This window comes from Canis lupus, chromosome 10, assembly GCF_011100685.1.
Source record: "Canis lupus familiaris isolate Mischka breed German Shepherd chromosome 10, alternate assembly UU_Cfam_GSD_1.0, whole genome shotgun sequence".
Lineage (NCBI taxonomy): Eukaryota > Metazoa > Chordata > Mammalia > Carnivora > Canidae > Canis > Canis lupus.
Genome location: NC_049231.1, coordinates 23223383 through 23243621, shown reverse-complemented (window position 1 = coordinate 23243621; position 20239 = coordinate 23223383). Strand labels below are relative to the sequence as shown.

The following is a 20239-nucleotide window of genomic DNA, read 5'->3' as shown; positions in this document are numbered from 1 at the left end:
GGGTCTGCTAGGCTTCCCCCACCAGACCAGGGGCTCTTTGAGGAGGCAGGGCCTGAGCCTAAGTCACCTCTTTACCCTGGTGCTCTGTACAGGGCCTACCCTGGAGTGAAGGCCTGAGAAATGTTCTGTGCTGGTGAGGGGCCTGGGCTTGGCCACTCTGGGCTTTTGATTCTGTACTGGAACAGGGGCCAACACTCAGGCAACAGAGTGCATCTGTCTGCAGGCCCAGACCTGGCTGTGGCCTGCAATTGCACTGCCAGCTCTGATCCTGCACAACCCACCTGCCTGGATCTGCCTTGATCCCCTAATTACACTCCAACAATATCTGCGCCTGGATGGTGCTCCAGGAGCCTCTCATTACAAGGTCCGGGCTTGAGCAAGGACACAGGGCTCTCCCTCCCACCTTCTGACCCCAAAATTACATCCTCCTGGGCAATGCCAGGCCTGGCCGAGGCGCCAGTAGCTGGCTGCCCCAGACTAGATCCCTGGCAGACCATGAATCCAGCCCTCTGCAGGCTGCATCCCTAGGGCCAGCCCCACCAGGGGAGTGGGAGTAATAAAGACTGTGGGCTTCCGTTTAACAGAGCTCCTCGGGGCCGGGCCCTATGCCAGGCTCCTTGGAAATGTCCCTAACTGCCTATCTTCCACAGTCCAAGAGCCCACCTGACAGGTGATGATGCTGAGGCTCACAGACAGATCTCCCAACCCGTGGTGGAGCAGGGACCGATTCCCTTTGGCAACTCACCAGCAGGCTGAAGGGGTCCTAGCTCCTTGATCAAATGCTCACCTCACAGTCTACCGACTGCCCCTGGGGTTCCCTGTGCTGTCTTGGGGGCCCTCAGGGGACTCTGCTCCCTTCTTCTTCCTTACCCATGTCTCACTGCCCTTGTCAGCTTGATCCTCCTCCACTGCTCCCCTGCCCCCATCATCCCAGGCCCGACCCTTCTGCCCTCCTACCACCACCCTGCTTCAAGCCCAGTGGCCCTTCTGGTGCTTGCCACCCAACTGGTCCAGCCTCGAAAGTCCTACCCTCCTGTGATTTGACTCCTAACACTGTCCACGTTCATTTTGTCCTTGTCCTCTTGCTGTCTCTATAACAAATATTCAGGTAGGGTCTTCTTTCTACCAGGCCTTCCTACAGGACCAGTCTGCTTCTTGTCTGAGCCTTGCACCACCTCTGTGCTCCCAGGGGCCAACCACAATGCAGTCCCTGCTAGGTGTCCAACTTGCACCTGCAGGGGGGTGGGTTCCAAGCACGTTGCTCACAGACAAGGGGCACGGTGATGAAATGAAGCTGTCCTGCTTTGAATTACATGCAAGCAAACAGCCAGAATGCACTGGGTTCCTGGAAAGCTAGAACTGGAAGAGACCTTGGAGACCATCTAGACGAAGGCTCTCCTTTTCTGTTGAGAAGGCTGAAGCCTATGGGACGGTGACCAGCCCTGGCTCATGCAGTCAGCGGTATCCACACAGAACCTTTCAACTCTCAGTCCCCTGAGGCTCCTGACGCCCCAGCTCTCAAGTGCAGCGTTCTTCCTGCCACACCAGGAGGCTGCTCACGAGGCTTGGGGCTATCAACCAGCCTCTAAGGCACTCACACATTCTGTAAGCCTTTGCATAGTGCCACCTGTGTGAGGGTGACACCAAGTCCACTGCCACAGCTGCTCACTGGGTGGCAGGCACTGTGTACATGGACATGTGGACAGATAGCAGAATTGCCTTTAGAGACCCTGGCTGGCTCCTGGCATCCCAGATGACACCAGCTTTTCTTCCCCCTCACCCCCACCTGGAAAGCTGCATCTGTGAAATGGGAGGCAGCCTAACAGCTGTGAGGACCACGTGGCAGTCTGTGCAGACCTGCGTGGGCAAACGTGTGCAGAGCTGCAGAGCACCACGGGAAGGTGGCATCACCAAGGTGGGGTGGGCCTAGATCCCCAGCTCTGCCTCATGCCTCCCCATTCTGGCCCATTCTCAGGTGTGTGGCCCTGGAGCCTGCTTGGCTTCCTGCTCTGTGAAGTGCTCAGGACTCAGGGGCTCAGTGAAGGCTACCGGCCTCCCCTGCTCACAGGCTGACTTGGCAGCTCCCATCCCCTCTTGACCCTGGCCCCTGGGTCACCTCCCAGGTACCCCTCCCTCCCCTTTCAACCCCCTGAAGTTCCCCTGTGGGCCACTAGGCGTCGCCATGACCACATCCAAGCCCCGCTGAGGTCCAGCGCTCTGGGACCTGCAGACCTTTCAGGCTGGGGAGGCTGGAGGCTGCTTCCCCTCCCAGGGCTGCCAGGTTTACACATGTACCCCACAAACACATCAGATGCCTGGTTAAATCTGGATTTTAGATAAGTAACAAATACTTCCGAGTGTAAGTAGTCCCAAATATTGCATAGGGCATACTTACACTAAAAAAGCATTCATGTTTATCTGAAATCCAAATATAAACGGTGTTCTCTATCCAGCATCCACAACCCTCCCTCCACGGGGATCCTAAAGGAAGCCATGGGCAGCAGTCCGCTCATGCAGGCCCTAGACCATGGCCTGACCGTGGCCAGGGAACCAATCACTTCCCTCTCCTGAGAGGTGACTAGAGGGAACATAGGTGCAGGAGTGTTCCCATAGCAGCCCTCGAGCACCTGGGAGGAGGAGCCAGGAAGAACTCGGGGATAGCTAGCAGGAGATCCTCTAAGGACACCGCAGCTCCCTAGCACCACTGCTGGTGCCTCCCCTCCATTGCCCACCACAGTGCAGTGGAGAAGAGCAGGGGCTCAAGAGCCGTAGACACTGGGGCTCTGTCTGACTCCCACCCCAAACCAGGGGCGCTGCTGCCCCTCCCTGCACCTCTGTCCCCTCCTTTGTGCCCCGCAGGGACAGCTATTACTGCCAAGTGTCCTCTGAAAAGCAAAGGGCATAAAGGGCTTGGCTTCCTCTGTAGAAGGAACTCAATAAATGTTGAGTACTTCTCCCCTTCCCGTGAGCTCGTAGCAAGGGCAGCTACAACCTGTGGGAACTTCTGTACATTCTCACTATTTATTCCAACTGGAGCAGCCGGCCAAGCTGTGGCTTCACCGGGTAAACAAACGCATGGGTGCACGCGGGCTCCGCCACTGTGATGGGGCCCTGGGAACAGGAGGACAGCGTTGGGGCGGCAGGGAGGAGAGGTGCCCTGAAGAGCAATCAGCTCAGGCAGAGGCAGGGGGGCAGTGGCTGCACAGGGGAGTCTCTGAACTTTGGGCAAACTTGGCCTATCCTGCTTGAGAGGCCCCCGCGGACTACAAGTTGAACGTGGCCAGGAGTCCACCAAACCACATCCGAGGCCCACGCCTGGGGCAAGTCCTCACGGGGTGCTGTGGGTGCTGCTCACAGGAGGGACCCAGAAGGGCTCTGTGACACTGACGTCACACACGATTCAGACATCTGTCTCCCCCATGAGATGACTCCCATCCCGTTTCACTGCCCCTCGGCCATGTCTCCTCTGCTTCCTGCCATGTATTACGTGTAAGAAATGCGTTTGCGTCCTTTTGAGGAGCCCGCACACTGGTGGCCCGAGAGAGAGGGCTGAGCCGCTCGGAACCTTGTGGCACACACCAACAGGCTGCCAAGAGTCAGAGATGGCCTCGTGGAGGAGGTGAAAGCGGGCTGGGTTTTGAAGGATGATGAGTTCTTGAGGAAGTGCAGGGCTGGGGAGTAGCACTGGAGGCAGAAGAAACAGCACAGTCTGAGCCCTGTAATGGGTAAAGGGCACACGTAACAGGACTCCCTGGTTCCAGTTCCCGGGTGGTACTGGGGAGGGTGTGGAGGGTTTGGAAGGCAGTGCGGGGAGAGGTTCTGGTGCATTCAGTGAGCAGAGGAGCCTTGGGCAGGTCCTGAGTGGGGAACGACACTGCTGGGGGATCAGATGGAACCGTGGCCCCAGCCGCTGTCAGAAGGCCAAGTGGGCAGGGAGACTCGGGGGTCAGCGGCTCCACTGACGCAGCACCAGGGTGAAGCCTGGCCCCGGCTGGAGACTGGGGAGGTGGGAACCTGTGCCATCAGGGGCTGTGGGCTGTGGGCAACCCCCAGTGCCACCCTCCACCTGCTTGTTCTTGCAGTATCTTTGCTCTTAGGAGTCGGTCAGACTTGGGTTCAAATCCTGACTATGCCCCTTACTATGGACAAATAATCTTTGCTGCTCAGTGCCCATTTTCTCACTGCAAAGTGAGGGCAGTAAGAGCTGCACAGCACAAGGTTGTTCTCAGGGTCTGACTGCCCCTGTCAGAGCACGGGCACAGTGCCCGGTGACTGCTGACGGTGCTACCGATCCCAGGTCGGCACACTCCATCAGGGGACACTAGGTGTCTGCAGCAGTCCTCATTAACGATCCTTTTATGAATACTCATGTTTGCCCCACTTTACAGACAAGAAACTGAGGCTGCGGGATTTTTGGCTGAGAAGGGAGCCAGGGTCAGGGCAAGCTACCTCTCGGCCTGGTGTCCCCTGCGTGCCCTGCACTGTCCCCTCCGCGCGGCCCAACAGGGACTGCAGCCTGCCGCTGCACAGTCAGTGCTGGGGTGCTGGTGCCTGGCCGGGGCTGGCTGGAGGCCAGGCCAGGAGAGGGCGTGAAGCTGGGCTCACCAGCCAAAGGAGTTGTTTATGGGGTGGGAGGCTCATAAAAAATAATGGGCTGGATTTATTGTCCCCGCCTCAAGGGCCGTTCCGGACTGCACGGGGCCGGGACAGGCCTTCCCCAGCAGCGCCATAAATCTTCCCCCTAAATGCGAGAGCTGTTTATTCTCCTGCCCACCTGGTCCGCAGCAGGCGGGGACCGAGGAGAACCTGTGCACCACCCCAGCCCCCTGCCCTGTCCCGCCCTGCCTCTAGCCTGGCAGGTCCACCCCAGGAACAGCCAAAGGGGTATCCCTGAGGCCGGGGTGGGAGTCTCCAGGGCGGCCATGCCATTTCCCCTCCTTTAAAACGGAAAAGTTCCCAGCCCCCCAAACCCCGCCCCCCCCAACACACAGGGCCCAGCCCCCAGAGCCGATGTCGGAAAGCCCTGTGGGAGCCTCGGGTCAAGGCCTGGCCCGGATGCCCGGATGCGGGAATCACACCTTGGGAGTGAGCTCAGAGGATGCTGAGCTGGGGTCGTTTGTGAGGGACCCTCCATCTGTTCATAGGCTCCTTTACTGGGATCCGGAGGCGGATGGAGCAGGAGAAGAGAAATGGAGCGTTAGAAACTCTCCCCTAGGCCCGCCTGTCCTGAGTCCTGTCCTACAGGGCGGCCCAGTATTCCCCCAGCAGTGGGGATGACGGTGCTCATGCAGAGTACCTCCCAGGGTGGTCGCCAGCATCAGAGTGCCGGGGAGGGTGAGCTGGGCAGCACTGGCCGGGGATGAGCCCAGCAAGGAAGGGCACCTGCTGGCTGGGAGCGGGGTGGAGAGTAATCTGCCCACCGGCCAAGGCCAAGGTCAAGGCAAGAGAGATGGGGGGCAGGGTGGAAGACGGGGTCCAGAGGAGGGTCAAGGACCAGCCCTGAGGAGCACTGAAGGAGGGTCCAGAACGAAGGGCACTGGAACAGCCAGAGGGTGGTGCCCTCGGAGGCTGCTCCGGGTCCCGGTGGCCCTCTGCTCTGGCCCAACCCGAGATTGCCCGGCGGCCCTCCCAGGGGCTCCGCGGTCAGTTGCTAGGTGGTGCGGGCTTGAGCAGTGGGCTCAGGGCCTGACACAAGGCGTGCCTGGCCCCCTTGGAGGCTTCTTGCTGTGGCGACTGGACAGGTGGGTCCTGCGGGGCACCACGCCGCCCTCCCAGGAGTCTGCGTGCTGGCTGGAGGGACCGGGCTGAGGCGCAGCACTCCGCAAGCAGGCAGTCTTCTCTGCTGACCCAGAGTGCGGTCTCCAGCCCCAGGGCCCCTGCCACAGCCCTGCACACGCTGCCACCCCTGCCCACAGGGTGTGCCTTCACGTCCGTGCCCCCTGGCTCAAACGTGGGGCTTCTGAGCATGGCCCACGGAGCACACACTCCAGCCAACTATCCCAAGCCCCTAAACCCTGACAGAGCCCCAGACTTCTGAGCTTTCCTCACGCCGGGTCAACTCTCAGCGATTTACTCAGGTCCCCCTGCCCGGGGGTAGGGATGGACAGGCCTGCGTCAGTTGACCAGGTGATGGGGAGCTGGGTGGGGAGCACCTGCGCTTCGCACAAGCCTTTCCTGCACACCTGTGAAACAGCGCCCGAGTGACAGTGCTGAGCATGACCTGCACTTGCAGCCTCCAGGCTCCACTCCAGGGCCCCTTAGGTTAGGAAGTACGAGGCCCCACCTTGCCGGAGCCAGTGGTGCGGCGACAGGCCTCTCCGCAGGGCAAACTGGGGGCAGGCGGGCTCTGCACAAAGTCCTGCCTGCCCTGCCTCTCACCTTCCCTTGGCCACCCTCCTGCCCCTTCCCCTCATCCTCCTGCCCCTTCCCCTCATCCTCCTGTCATCCTCCCCTCATCCTTCTGCCCCTTCCCCTCAACCTCCTGCCCTTCCCTTCCCTTCATTCTCCTGTCACCTTCCCCTCAGCCACCCTCCTGCCCCTTCCCCTCATCCTCCTGTCACCTTCCCCTCAGCCACCCTCCTGCCCCTTCCCCTCATCCTCCTGTCACCTTCCCCTCAGCCACCCTCCTGCCCCTTCCCCTCATCCTCCTGTCACCTTCCCCTCAGCCACCCTCCTGCCCCTTCCCCTCATCCTCCTGTCACCTTCCCCTCATCCACCCTCCTGTCACCTTTCCCTCAGCCACCCTCTGTCTCCTTCCTCTGGGCTACCCTTCTGTCTCCTTCCCCTCAGCCACCCTCCTCCACCCCACTGCCCTCGTGTAAGTACCAGATCCTGATGGCTGCCCGGGCCACTTGCCAGAATATTGCTTTCTCTCCATGTCCACCCCTAGGTACTCAGTGACATCCCCGACCCCCAGGACTGATAGGGTGCCCTGGGTCTTGACCCTCTCACCTGTGCCCACTTCGGGTCTGGTTTCCGGGTCCGGGATGTAGTCTCCCCAGCAGGCGACAATGGCTGCTGGGGGCTGACTCTCCTGACCACCCAGACAGAGCTGAAATCTTCGACATCAGAGGACGCCTGGCCAGAGGGGAGGCCAGGCCAGCCTGCGTGAGGGCCAGTGGCCAAGGGCAGCTGGATGACGCGTGGGGGAGAGAAGAGGGATGGGGGGGCACAGCTGGAGACCCAGGGTCTGGGCGAGGTGGGAAACAAAATAAAAGACAACCACGTAGGAGACGCATCAGGTATGGGGAGGGGCCCAGGTGGTGCCCCTTTCCCTGCATGGCACAAACATGACCTGGCACCAGCACAGACACTGGAGCCCACCCTTGCAGGCTCAGTCGGATGGCGCCAGTGGTGTTTGAGGGCCCTATCCCCTCCGGACTATTCCAGAACTCAGGCCCAGGAAGGCGGGCCCTCGTTCCTGTCCTGCACCTCTCTCGGGTTTCCGCCCGGCTCCACGGCCCACCTCGAGTTTTTTCAAGGTTGGCTGCTTCTGATCCATTACTTTCAACCCCGGCCTGGACCTGGACGGTCCCAGCGGCCTCTCATCCCTTCCCTCCCTCCGTGACCCCCACTGCCGCCCCCTCGAGCCCCTGTGCCTGCTGCCTACCCACTCACTCTCCACTGGTGGCTGGTCAGGGGCCACCTGCTCTCAGGGGCTTCCTCCCCCGCCCCACCCCCCAGGCTCCCAGCCCCCAGCCAGAACGAAGTTCCCTCGGGAGCCGAACAGGCCACAGGCCGAGCGCTGCCGCTCAGGGCCTACGCTGGCCACCATGCATGCCGTGCTGCACCCAGGGTGCAGGCCTGGATCACAACCCTAGTTTCGGCTGGTGAGCACCGCAGGCAGGGACATCCCTCTCTTTAGAATCCCAATTTCATGCTTAACCAAAGAAGAGGTGAACCATGTGATCATTGGGGTTCCTTTAAACAGCCGGAGGCAGCCACAGGAGGTGGTCAGGATCTGAAGCCACATAGCCTGGGTGCCAGCTCACCACCGAGCCACATGACTCTGGGTACATCTGGTACCTTCCTTGAAAGGCTCGAGGGGTTAAATGAGGTTAATACTAGGGCGATCTTATGCTTTGGTTTGCCCAGGACATCCCCAGTTTATACCTGCTGCCCTGTCACCATTAACTGTGCCTCCTTCCACCCTCGAAGTACGTGGGTTAGACGTGGACTCATAGAGCCCCTCAGCAAAGAGGCAGAGTGCCTGCCATGTGCCTGGCAGAGGGTTCAGCTATCTGATTATTTAAAATTTTTTTTTTTTATTTAAAAAATTTTAAATTTATGACAGACACAGAGAGAGGCAGAGACGCAGTCAGAGGGAGAAGCAGGCTCTACGCAGGGAGTAAAAGCCCGACGTGGGACTTGATCCTGGATCTCCAGGATCATGCCCTGAGCCAAAGGCGGCGCTAAACTGCTAAGCCACTGGGGCTGTCCCAGCTATCCGATTATTATGGCAATGTGAATTCTTCTTACCTTCCCTTCCCTTCCCCTCCCTTTTCCCTTCCCTTGCCTTCCCTTTTTCCTTTCCTTTCCTTCTTTTCTTTCTCTCTCTCTCTCTCTTTCTTTTTTAAGATTAATGTGTTTATTTAACGAATCTCTATACCCAGTGTGGGGCACGAACTCATGACCCTGAAATCAAGAGGCACATGCTTCACATGTGACTGAGCCAGCAGGCACCCCTACAACGCAAGTTCCTGATTGCTGAGGCGGTTACATGGACCCCCATCTAGAAAGGCACAGAAGCACTTGCATGCACGGTATGGGTGTCCACTTCCCGGGGTTGATACTGTTCTTTAGTGACGTAAGACGGTGTTGAAGGGAGACTGGGTGAAGTGTTTATGGGGCCCCTCTCTACTATTTTTGCATTTTCGTCTGAATCCATGATTATTTCAAAATAAAAAGCTAAAACAAATCCTATTGTTTTGCCTCCAGTTACACTCAGGTATTTACCCTCACAAATTCACAGATAAAATGAGATTCTAATAGTATTTCATGTTGCATTCTAACAAAAATAATTAAACTTAATAGAGGCCGTCTCTGCATAACGCGATCATCCAGGGCAGCGCTGCAAACTCTGAAATGAGTGAGAAGGTTCTCCTAAGGCAAACAGCTGGAGCATAGCCCCAAGTCTCCTGCCTGTGTGTGTGCGTAGAACCCCCGCTGCGGTCCTCCCAGTGAGGCCTGCCGTGAGGCCACATACAGAATGGCTGGCAGCCGCCAGGACAAGAGAGAAGAGCTATTTTCAGCCCAGGCGACTGGTGTCTGGGGACACTGAGTAACTAACAGGCGCTAACAAGCATCCTCCCTGGGCCCGAGGGGAGTAGCTGTGTTGGCAACTCAGGTTCATGAAGGTCTCAGGAACTGCAGAGAAGAGAGGCCAGGCCCACTCAGGCTGTTCCCCTGGAGAGAAGACGGATGTGGGTGAGCCGTTTCAGGAAATTTCCACCACAAAATGTTTTGGAAGCTCTGGGCGCTCGATGAGGGCACACGTGGCATAGGGCATGCTCACGTTTGGGGAACCTGCAGGTGGCACCATTTGCGGAGGTGTCTCTGCCATCCCTCAGGGCCTCCCCTGGGTCTCCCCCTACCCGGGCCAGCTAAGGGCTCCAAGCCTTGTCAGAACCCTCCATGTAGTCTGCCTGGGCTTTGGGGCCAGACCGTCAGAGTGATGGCTGGGCGACCTTGGCCAAGTTCCCTGACCTCACCGTGCCTCAGTTTCTTAATCTGGAAAATGGGGACACTATGTGCTTATGCTCGGTATCAACGTCTGGGACGCAGTAGGCACACAGTAAAGGCAGCTCCCACTATCATCGTCATTTTTAATGTAAAGGAAGCCAAGCTTTCCTGTTCCGGGTCCCACCTCTGATTTGTGCTGGAGCCAGTGTTTACCCTTGATGCCAAGTCTGGAGCTTTGTGAGAAAGTGCCACAGGGAATGGTGGGTGGGAGGGCACTGAGGTTTCCCAGCGGGGCACTGGAACAGGCTCAGAAGGGCATTAACTGGAATGCTAAGCACACTCGGGTAAACCTGGGAGTCCTGCTGGGAGCGTGCCAGCCTGGCGTTTGCTCTGCATGGGCCTGGCCCCCCGGGGACACAGATGCTCAGCTGCCCTGTGGCCTGCTGCAGTGCATCAAGCACAGGAAAGGGGGCAGCACAGCAGGGCTTCGGGGTGTGCTCAGCCCTGCAGCAGCCCGGTCTCTCGCAGGCGGCCTCCAGAGCCACTGGGTCCCTACTGCTGGGTTTCTGTCACCTGCTACCTGCCCAGACCACACCATTCACTGGCCCGAGGATGAAGAGGGCCTGGGCCCAGGGAGCACGGGGAGCTGAGCATCCTTCCCCTTTCTCCCCTTGTCCTGTCCTAAGGGCCCAACGTTGGCACCGGACCCAGGGATGGAGAGAACATGGTCCCCGCCCACATGGAGCTCCTGAGCTACAGGGACACAGGCACCAGGGAGAAAACTGCTTTCTGCAGCCAGCCGCAAGACGGGGTGGGAGATGGGCAGTGACCGGAGCACAGAGGAGGCAGGGCCTGACAGCTCTCCCTGCAGTCAGCGAGGCCAGGCTGTGCAGTTAGATGGGTGCTCCTGCTGAGGACAGTCAGTTGACAGTGGGTTGGGGCACCCCAGGCCTGGGAAGCACCGTGAGTGACAGACATCTGGTTTTCTTCATGCCTTGGTTCCCGACTGCCTGGGCCCAGCAGGGGGGTGGCACACTGTCAAAGCTCTACAGCAGGACAGGGGGCTTGTCTGATCCCTGTGGCCCTTGGTGGGCCAAGTGGTGGGTGCTGGTGAGCTGGTGCTAGGTGAACAAGTGAAGCCTGTCAACCTGATGGGCCCCAGGCACTGACAGGTGCTACGCTGAGCGTGGATAAATCCAAGTGCAGCTGTTCAGCCCTGGGAGGGGAGTTTCTTGAAGATGAGGATTGACTCCCAGTCTCCCCACCCCCCCACCTCAGCTGAAGCTCGGCCAGTACCCAGCACATGCCAGCAGAGCCTTGCCCAGTTCTGAGTCTGCTTTTGGCTTACTGTGGGGCCCTGGGCAAGGTCCTGTCCTCTCTGGGCCTATTTCCTCATCTGTCATAAATAATAAGAACCCATGGGTACTGAATCATTTTTACAAGATCTCTTCAACTCTAGGGAGCAGGTACTCTTGACTATCCCCATTTTATAGACCCTGCAGGCCCAGAGGAATTAAGTGACTTGCTCAAGGTCACATGGATAATGAGTGTTGGAGCTGGGGTTCTGGCCTAAGCAGCTGGGCCCCAGAACCTGTGCTCTTAAGATGACATGTCTCCTTGGTGCCAAAGGGCCCTCTGGGGTGGGCTTGACATGTGCGGCCCCTCAGGTCCCTTCATAAGCCTGTGGCTGCTTTCAACTGTGGGGATAACGTGACATTTCTTTTCACTTTGGTGCCTACCACCACTGCCAGGGGTCAGACCATGAAGGTCTGGTGAGGCTTCAGAGTGCGGCCATGCAGGACGGCATCCTGCTTAGAAGGGCACAGACATCTTGAACCCACCACCATCAGCAACTGTGGCAGCACAGGACAGGCACCGGCAAAGGTGGCAACCCTTCACCAGGCTGATGGAAAAACCACTCTCATTACCACCTCCCCTGTTCAGACAAGAACATTAGACCCCTGGAACTCCAGATCCTTCTGTTCAGAGTGTTTTTTCTCAGCTCATTATTATACAGCTACTCCAACCCTTGCCTAGCATTTTTTAAAAAGATTTTTAAAATTTTTTTATTCATGAGAGACAGAGAGAGAGGCAGAGACACAGGCAGAGGGAGAAGCAGGCTCCCTGCAGGGAGCCTGACTTGGGACTCGATCCCATGAGTCCAGGGTGGGATCGAAGGCAGCGCTAAACCACTGAGCCATCCAGGCTGCCCTTACCTAGCATTTAGTCCTTTTTCTAGAGTGAAAGCTTCATGGAGGATCATGCCTGCTTTTGCTTACGCTGGGATTCTAGGGACCAGGGGGACACCTGGCACGTTTGTTCACATGCCAGGTGTCTGGTTGGTCCCAGGCATGGCACCTGGATTGGCTGGTTGTCCCCAGGCCTTTATCGCTTGCTGGGCCAGAGGTTGAGGGGGCCCAAATGTGAGCTGTGATGGTGCCAGAACCAGCCCCTGGAAGTGCCGAGGAGAAGGAGATGGGCCCCAGGTTCCGAAAGCTCTGTGTCCCCTCCTGCCCAGTGCTGGCACAGAGGAACTGCTATCCCCCAAATCAGGCCTGAGTTCTTTTTTAAAATTATTTTTTATTTTTTTAAAGATTTTATTTATTTATTCATGATTGTCACACAGAGAGAGAGAGAGAGAGAGGCAGAGACATAGGCAGAGGGAGAAGCAGGCTCCATTCAGGGAGCCCGATGTGGGATTCGATCCCAGGTCTCCAGGATTGCGCCCTGGGCCAAAGGCAGGCGCTAAACTGCTGCACCACCCAGGGATCCCAAGCCTGAGTTCTAAAGACCGAAGAAGCTGCCTGTGAGTGGCCACCCCTAGGGCAGGCATTGCACTTGACTGCTTCAGAGCATTTCCCTAATGGATCCCTTACTGGCACGGGAGGGATCACTGCTCCCAATTTACAGAGGAGTCTCAGAGAGGCAGGAGTGGCTGCACAGAGGCCACGTGGCCAGTGGAGATGGAGATGGACTCCCAACCCCAGCCTGGCCAGATCCACATGCCTTGGGCCAGGGTTTGCACTGGCCCCTGGGAAGGGGGGCCACTCCGACAGGCTGAGTCCCATGGCCTGGCTTCTCGGCCAGGAGCCTAGGCTGACCCTGGCTGACCTTGCTCCTGCATCCAGGCCCCTCTAATAAGAACCAGCCCTCATGCGTTTCTCTCTGCTTAGGGGAGGCTCCGAGAAGCTAATAGGTATTAGGAAGAGTCGGGTGACACAAGGAGTCTCATATGCCAAATGTCTCTGGACTCATGGGTGGTCCCAGGAGCAACAGGGACCAGAGGACATGTAGGTGCAAAACAAGCCAGGTCTCTGCACCCCAGACACCCTCTGATTTTTAGCTCTAATGTTCATTATGATAGTTGACACAAAATTGTGGTGGACAATTGTCACGACTGATCGAGGCTCAGGAGGGAAGCAACTTGCGTCCACCCAAGGGCGTTAACAGTCAGCAGATGGACTGTGCACTTGGCCTGACCTCTTCAGACCTTCCACACAGCCTTTGGGAACCCTGGAAGTGTACCACTTGTCCCTGAGGAGAAGAGCTAAGAGCTGTCTGCTGCTTTTTTAGACTGACTCATTGTCCAGATTTAAAAATTGGGAGATTCACACAAAATCCTAGTAAGAGAAGGGACTTTGTTAACCTCTGTGCAGGTTGGTGCTGGCTAGCAAGGACTGGGGTTGAGACCCCGGTCTGTGTTCCAGCTAAACCTCAATTCCTGGCTGCAGGATCTGGCTATCCAGGGCCTTTGGGAGGGTGAGGCATGTGGGCTTAGGGCTCCACCACACAATAAATTTGACGTCCAGCCTCTGAAGTATCTGAGATGCCCCAAAGTCCTTCACTCTCCCCTCCAGCACACTTCCCAGGGCTGCGCATGAAATCCAAACTCCTGCCTACGCTCTACCAGCCTCCTGGCCCTGGGCCCTGCCAGATTCCCTGCATCTGAGCTCCTCTCCCCCTGGCTCACAGTGCTCCACTGCCCCACCCTTCATTCGGCTTTCCACCAGAGCCTGGTCCACCCCTACCTCAGGGCCTTTGCACACGTACTGCCTGGCATGCTCCCCCACCTGTTCCCATGGCTGGTCTTGTGGGCCATCTGGTTTCAGCTCACGTGTGGCTTGTGCCTATTTCTATTCCTCCACTTCTTTCCTTACCTGCCTCATCACATCACAGCTGAAGACCTGGGCTGGAGTCCTGACGCTGCCACTTCCCCATGGTGTGATGTCAGGTAAGGCTCCTAACTTGACTGCTTTGGCTTTCTCACCTGTCATGGGGTCATAATATCCCCGCCTCCCCAGGTCGCTGCGAGGGTCTGACTCAGCGTAAGCACATGACCCCACCACGGCCAGTGCTGCCCCCCACATTACCAGGTCCCCTCGACCCTACTCTTCTGGCTGGTGCTGAGGTTCGTTCTATGACATCCTTCGCCTAATGAATGCCTCCATGCCAAACCAGGCCCCGGTTACAAACAGGACACAGCTGTGGTCTTGCATCTTATATCATGCTGATTCTGCTTTCTGAATCAACCAGGGGCCTCACGACTTTCCCTGGAGCCCTGCTTGTGGGAAAGCTATTCTTCAAAGGAACAGAGGACGTACAACCTGGCTGGAAAAGAGGCTTAGGCCACCCTGGCCTTGGGAACTTTATAGCTTGCTCAGAGCAGTCACCCTGTAAAACCCCCTCCTTGATGAAAGCAGGACCCCCGTCTTACCGTCTTACCACCACCACTCACTCACTTCCCCATAAATCTGCTTCTTATAAAACTTGACTTGGGCGCCGGGTCCTCAACTTGGGCAGCCTGACCCCACGGCCCCATGGCTGCACAGCCGGAAGACCTCATGGGCCCGGGCTGCTGGGGAGGTCTGCACAATGCAGCTGCGGTGATGCCCAGGCAGCACAGAGCTTGGCCTTCACGTCCTTCTGGGGACACAGTAGTGTGGGGACTACCAGGCCTGTCTTGTCTCTGAGGAAACTGCCTACACCAGCACCAAGCACTGAAAGGCGTCCAATAAAGCAGTTCTGCTCCTCTACCTTGGCCTTGGTACTTTTACATGTTCTCCTCTTTTCTTTCTCAGGGATTGCTTTCCAATAAAAAGCATACCCAGTGCCCTCAAGCCTCGCCTCGCAGCCTCTGTAGCTCCAATGCATACAGGACACTTCAAACCAGGGTCTTGTCCCATCCTCCAAAGACCCTGCCGGGTCAGCACCCCATCTCCACCTCGAGAGGTTCAGAGTAGTAGGGCTTCCCCACAGGGAGCATCACAGCTGGAGTCCCACCCGTCAGGCTGCCCTGGAGCCCAGGGGTTTGTCTCCACCTTTCAGTGTGAGCCACTCCCTGGTCTCCTGCTGGTGCCACAGACCACAGGCCAGGCCCTTCCAGGGGCCCCTCTAGGTCCCTTCTGCACCTCCTCCTTGTGGGGGGCGGTCTGGATGGGGCGGCACTCAGACTGGGGCCACGTGGCTATCCTGGCCTCCTTCTCCATCTACTCTTTTTCTCATTCAACTTTCGCTTAAATAGGTCTCAAAATACTGTGACAGATTTCTGGCCGAGTTGCTTCCATTAAACAGTATTGATTTAAAAAACTAATAACTTAAAACCGCCACTCTCCACTTTTAGCTCACTCTGCTGTAGCACACAGCCTGCCTCGGGGTTCCAGATCTTGTATTATCTTAAGCAAGATATACCTCTTAAGTCTTTGCAAATGCCATTCCCTCTACCTGGAAGCCCCTCTCTCCTTGGCATGTGGGACCTGCTGCCCTAGGCCCAAACTCTGACCACCCCTCCTCTGAAGCCAGGGACCTTCACCTGCTGGGCTATCGCCAGGCTACTCCAGCACTCCAGCTGGCTGGAGTCCTCCCTCTGTGCCGCCCCAGGCTGGCCCGTGGTCCCACCCAGCGTCCAGAGGGCCAGCAGCCTCCTGACCACGAGGGTCCTCTGCTGGCTGTGATCCGGTGACCCAGTGAATACCCCGGGCAGAGGCAGAGACTGAGAATTTGGCACTCAGCCCGGTCAGACCTCCAGTCCACCTCGGGAATGGGCCTGTGAAGGATGGGGCCCCACTCTTCCTGGCCACAGCCGGCCCTCAGCCCAGAAAGGAAAACAGCTTCTCTGGTCACATCTACCCATCTGTGGCCCCACCTTGCCCCCACATAAAAACAGCAGGAACACTGACAGGCCCGGTGTAGTGGGTGGTGGGCGGGAGCTGTGAGGAATTCCACGCAGAACCAACACCAGGAGCACAAACCAACCATTCAGGCCACCACCCAAATTCCCTGCCTGGACCCCGAGGCCCCCGGAATCAGATGTGGAGAAGGGTGTTTCCAGGGGCCGCCTGTCTCTGGGGTGGGGCGTGCCCGATCAGTGCAGGCAGTACTCACCATTGGAGCGGTGGATGCAGGTATGCTGGTTGTCGCTGAGGAAAAAGCCACTGTGGCACTGACACTCGTAGCTGCCCATGGCATTGACGCAGATCTGCTGGCAGCCACCATTGTTATCCTGACACTCGTCCACATCTGCAAGGGGAGAGAAGGGGACGAGAGAAATCACACCTGGTGCCAGAAGTGGGGTGCAATCAGCTGGTAGGGCATGGATGTGCTCAACTTCCCCAGGCTGCACAGAAGGCACTGCATGGAGCCATACTACAGGAGTACTCCATGTAGATAGTTATGATGGGTGTAATGTTAGCTGACCCTTAATACCCTGTGTGACCCGCATTACTCTAAGTACCTGACCTGTATTAACTCCTTTAATCCTCACAGGAACCCTATGAATCAGATCCAGGCATTATCCCATTTTGTAGATGAGGAAACTGAGGTCCAGAAGGGTGAAGTCACCTGTCTGAGGTTCCACCTGGTGGTCTGACTCCTAAACTGTGATCTCACTGTTACTGCTTGACTCTTCCCCTCTAGGAAGATTGTGCAACCTGCACTGTCTAACCCCAACACACAGAACCTCGCCAACCAAACTCTAATGTCCTCTCTTTCTTCAATCACACCTCAGATTTATAACCAGTCACACAAGACCTGGCGGCTAGGGAGAGGCTAGAGGACAAGGCAGCCTGCCTTCTGCCTCGCAAATTGATTTCAAAAGTCTAGAGAATGGGGAAGTTTTTAAAAGGCCCTAACCTCTGGCTGCCAAGACAGCTGCAGAAAGTCGCCAAGTGGTCTTTCCCACTCTCTAGGAGAGACCAACCTCAGGGCCAACACTCATTTTTGACCAGAGGCTGCTGGCACAAAGGGTGCTATGGGTTGAAAAGAGTCTTTATGGAGTTCTGGTCTTCAACAGAACAGCATGTTTCAATTACCAAAGTCATAACCCCCTACGCTGTCAGTTTGTTTAATTAAAGAAGGGCTTCTTAAACCTTAATGTGCCCTGTCGGTATTGTCATTTTAATAGGCAAATACATGAAACCACAAAGGCAAGGTGAGCTACTGGCTGCTTCCAGCCAATCCCCTGACCTCCAACACACACAGAGACACACACACACAGACACATACACACACTTTGACAATAAGCTTTTTATATCATTCTTTTCAACACAGCCATCTTTTAGTTACTAGAGTCAAAAGGATGTGAAAATGTAAAGAAGCAGGCAGACTGACCTGCACTGAACCAGGAGAGGACTCATCTCTGGAACTGTGTCACCCGGGTCCCACTGAGGCTTAGGGCCAACAGGCCACTTCACCACCCAAGAGACCACATACTGCCTCTGAGGCCAATGCTGAGGCAGGCCATTATTCTCCAGCAAGCTCAAATGTCAGCTGTGTGGCAGCCAGGAGGGAGGCAGAGCTCTGAACTCTAATAGCCACCAACCGTTAGAGCTAAAATGGGGAAGGTGGCTCTTGCTGAGAAGAGACAGAGTGGGGTCCCAGGGGAGCTGGGAAGGCCAGCGAGGGATTATTCCGAAAACCTTTCTCCACTCAACAAAGTCTTACTTAGTGATGGCTCCCTAAAGGCTCAGTGCTAGTGTCACCCTTGCCAGGGGCACCTTCACTCCACCCCAGCAGTGTAGGTATCTGGGGGTCTGTCCCCTGCCTGCACTAGACCATGAGCAGCTCTAAGCCAGGCACCAAGTCCTGCTCACCCTACCAATTACAACGCAAAGCTGACATTCCTCGAGTGTTCATTATGTGTCAGGCATGGGGCGCACAAATACCAACTCACTCCATCCTTGTAGCAACCCTGAGTGACAGGTTGTGTTACGCCTTCATTTTACCAAGGGTACCAAGACACAGACAACCAAAGTAACTTGAGCAGAGTCACATAGCTGCTCAGAGCAAAGGCAGGACTTAAACCTACTGTCCACCTCCTGAGCACATGCCTTTGCACCAGCACTAAGCTGGCCAAGCCAGCCAGCACATTCAGACTAATGCTAGGAAGAACCAGCTCCTCTTAACATGAGCTTGAGCTGGGTGTCACCTGGAATGTGTCTGTGAACCCCAGATGTAACAAACACAAGGTCAGAGAAAAGCTGCCATGGGTAACACAGGGAATGTCCCAGAACACCTGAGGTCAGTCCCATCTCTATCCCAGTAACACCCCATAGAAGCACTTGTGCTGGCACACATGTAACAGTGAGATCCCCTCCTGGGACTCAGTTCAGGCCCCCTCAAATCACAGTCTTTGCTGTTCTTGCCATGGCTCTCAGATTCTTTGCTCTGGACCCAGCTTCCCCCCAGCTCTAGTAAAGGTTCAGTTGGTAAAACAAAGCAGATAGAGGTCCTTGAATGCTGAATTCATGGTGAAAACTCTGCTTCCACCCCACCGTGAATGAGCTCCCTGGTGCCACCCGTCTGGCCTGGCCCATCTCCTCCCTCCACTGAGAGCCAGGAACCAGAGGGCCATTGACGCTGCACGTCGACAGAACTTCAATGCGCTGGCAGAGTGGCTGGGCCTTGGGACAGCGCTGTTTACACTAGCAGGGAACAATGACTCTCAAACACTGATGAATAATTTGAAACAAATGCAAGGCCGTGTAAACATTTCTTTTCCCCACTCCCAAATGACAAAGCCTCAAGATTAAGCAGGAGGGAAGAGGAGGCCGCCCCTTCTGCACCCTTTTCCCACTGCGGTCCAAACACAGGCTTCCCTCAAGCTGGGCAGGAAACCACAGTCTCAGAAGCTCTTTGGGTAGCATGTGGCCATTAGCAACTTCTCTAGGGGCTAGATCAAGGGCCTGAGGCCCACTTCGTACCCACCCCACCCTGTGGCTCAGCCCTCCAAATGACACTCATGGTGAAGTCTGGAGAGTGACCCACTGGAGGAGCTGTGTCCATGAGATGGCCACCCACTGGCCTAGGGCAGACTGGGTTCACCTGGACACAGCACTATGGGAAATACTTAGCACCCTAGCCCTCCTGAGGGGGGCAGCCCAGCACACATTGGTCCTCGGCCCCCGCAGGACTTAGAAGACTCTGCTATGAGAGGTAGCACATGGCAAGGAGGGGGCCTACACCTGGGAGTCAGGCAACCTGACTTCTGGCTCTGCTGTGGCCTGTGGCCTGTGGCAGGCGCTCAGGCAGTGTCTGCAGGAGGAACCGCAGACTGTGCCCTCCAGGAACCCTCCTGGAGCGCTGGAGGCACACGCGGCCCTCTTCCTTCTCTTCTGTACACTGACAGGCCCCTGTGTGGGAGTCCTGTCTCCCCACGCCCCCACCAGAGATTGGCATCAGGGTCGGCTAGGCAGGGCCAGCAGCCTTCCGTAAGTGGCAGCCTGTACAGAAATGACAGTACTACTCACTGCCAGCCAAGGTGCTCAGCGTCTGTCTTCACAGATCTGCACGAGAGCTCCACACTGAGGGCATGGTTCTCAGATGAGAGAACGGAGGCCCAGAGAGGGGAAGAGATATGCCTAATGCTTTAAAACAGGAAAAGAGTGATTCAAAGCCTGATGAGTCTGGATCCAAAGGCTTTTTCCTGCTCTTCTGTGATCTGGCTTCTCTCAACAAAGACGCTTCAAGCCCAGTCATGGTGATGAGAGTAGGTTCCCTGGCTATTTCTGCTTAACAAACCACCCCTGACCTTACATGCTCGTGTCTCCAAAACACCCCCTCTCTGAAGTCTTCCTGGTCCCAGAGGAATTTGCTCACCCTCTATGCCCAGGCTTGCTCTGCCCTGGACCTCAGGCTTGATCATCCTGTCTGCTCTGGGCTGAGGCGAGAGCAGAGTATCCTTTATATGCCTGCACCTAGCTGATGGGCAGACTGGGTAGGTGCTCAAGTGTTGGCAGGATAAGCTGAATGGCACATATGTGCTTGTAACTGCTAGGGATGGGGTGCTTACTACCTACAATGCCAGTCCCTTGGAGCAGAGAGCTGTCCTGGTTCCTTCCAGGCACACAGAAGGGGCACATTCAAGTCCACAGCCTGCCACCTCTCCAGTAGCTGCATTTACCTCTGCTGTCCTCTGAACACACCCTCTTATCCACACTTGCCTTCATATGCACACGTGCACCTCCCCCTCCCTCCAGACAGAAGTCCTTGCCTTTGAAATTCACCCAAAATGTTTTTGTTCATTCATTCCCTCTAAAGGCACTGAGCACCTACTATGTGCCAC

At 56.6% G+C, this 20239-nt stretch overlaps 1 protein-coding gene across 4 annotated transcripts in view; it reads right to left on the bottom strand.

Annotated features, from left to right (window-relative positions):
• Positions 1-20239, bottom strand: part of SCUBE1 (signal peptide, CUB domain and EGF like domain containing 1) — a 140231-nt gene that overhangs the window by 73991 nt on the left and 46001 nt on the right. For all 4 annotated transcript variants that reach the window (XM_038550290.1, XM_038550291.1, XM_038550292.1 and 1 more), the window contains one exon: positions 16063-16197. In XM_038550290.1, coding sequence (XP_038406218.1) covers positions 16063-16197 — 135 coding nt within the window. The remainder of the gene's footprint in view (positions 1-16062; positions 16198-20239) is intronic.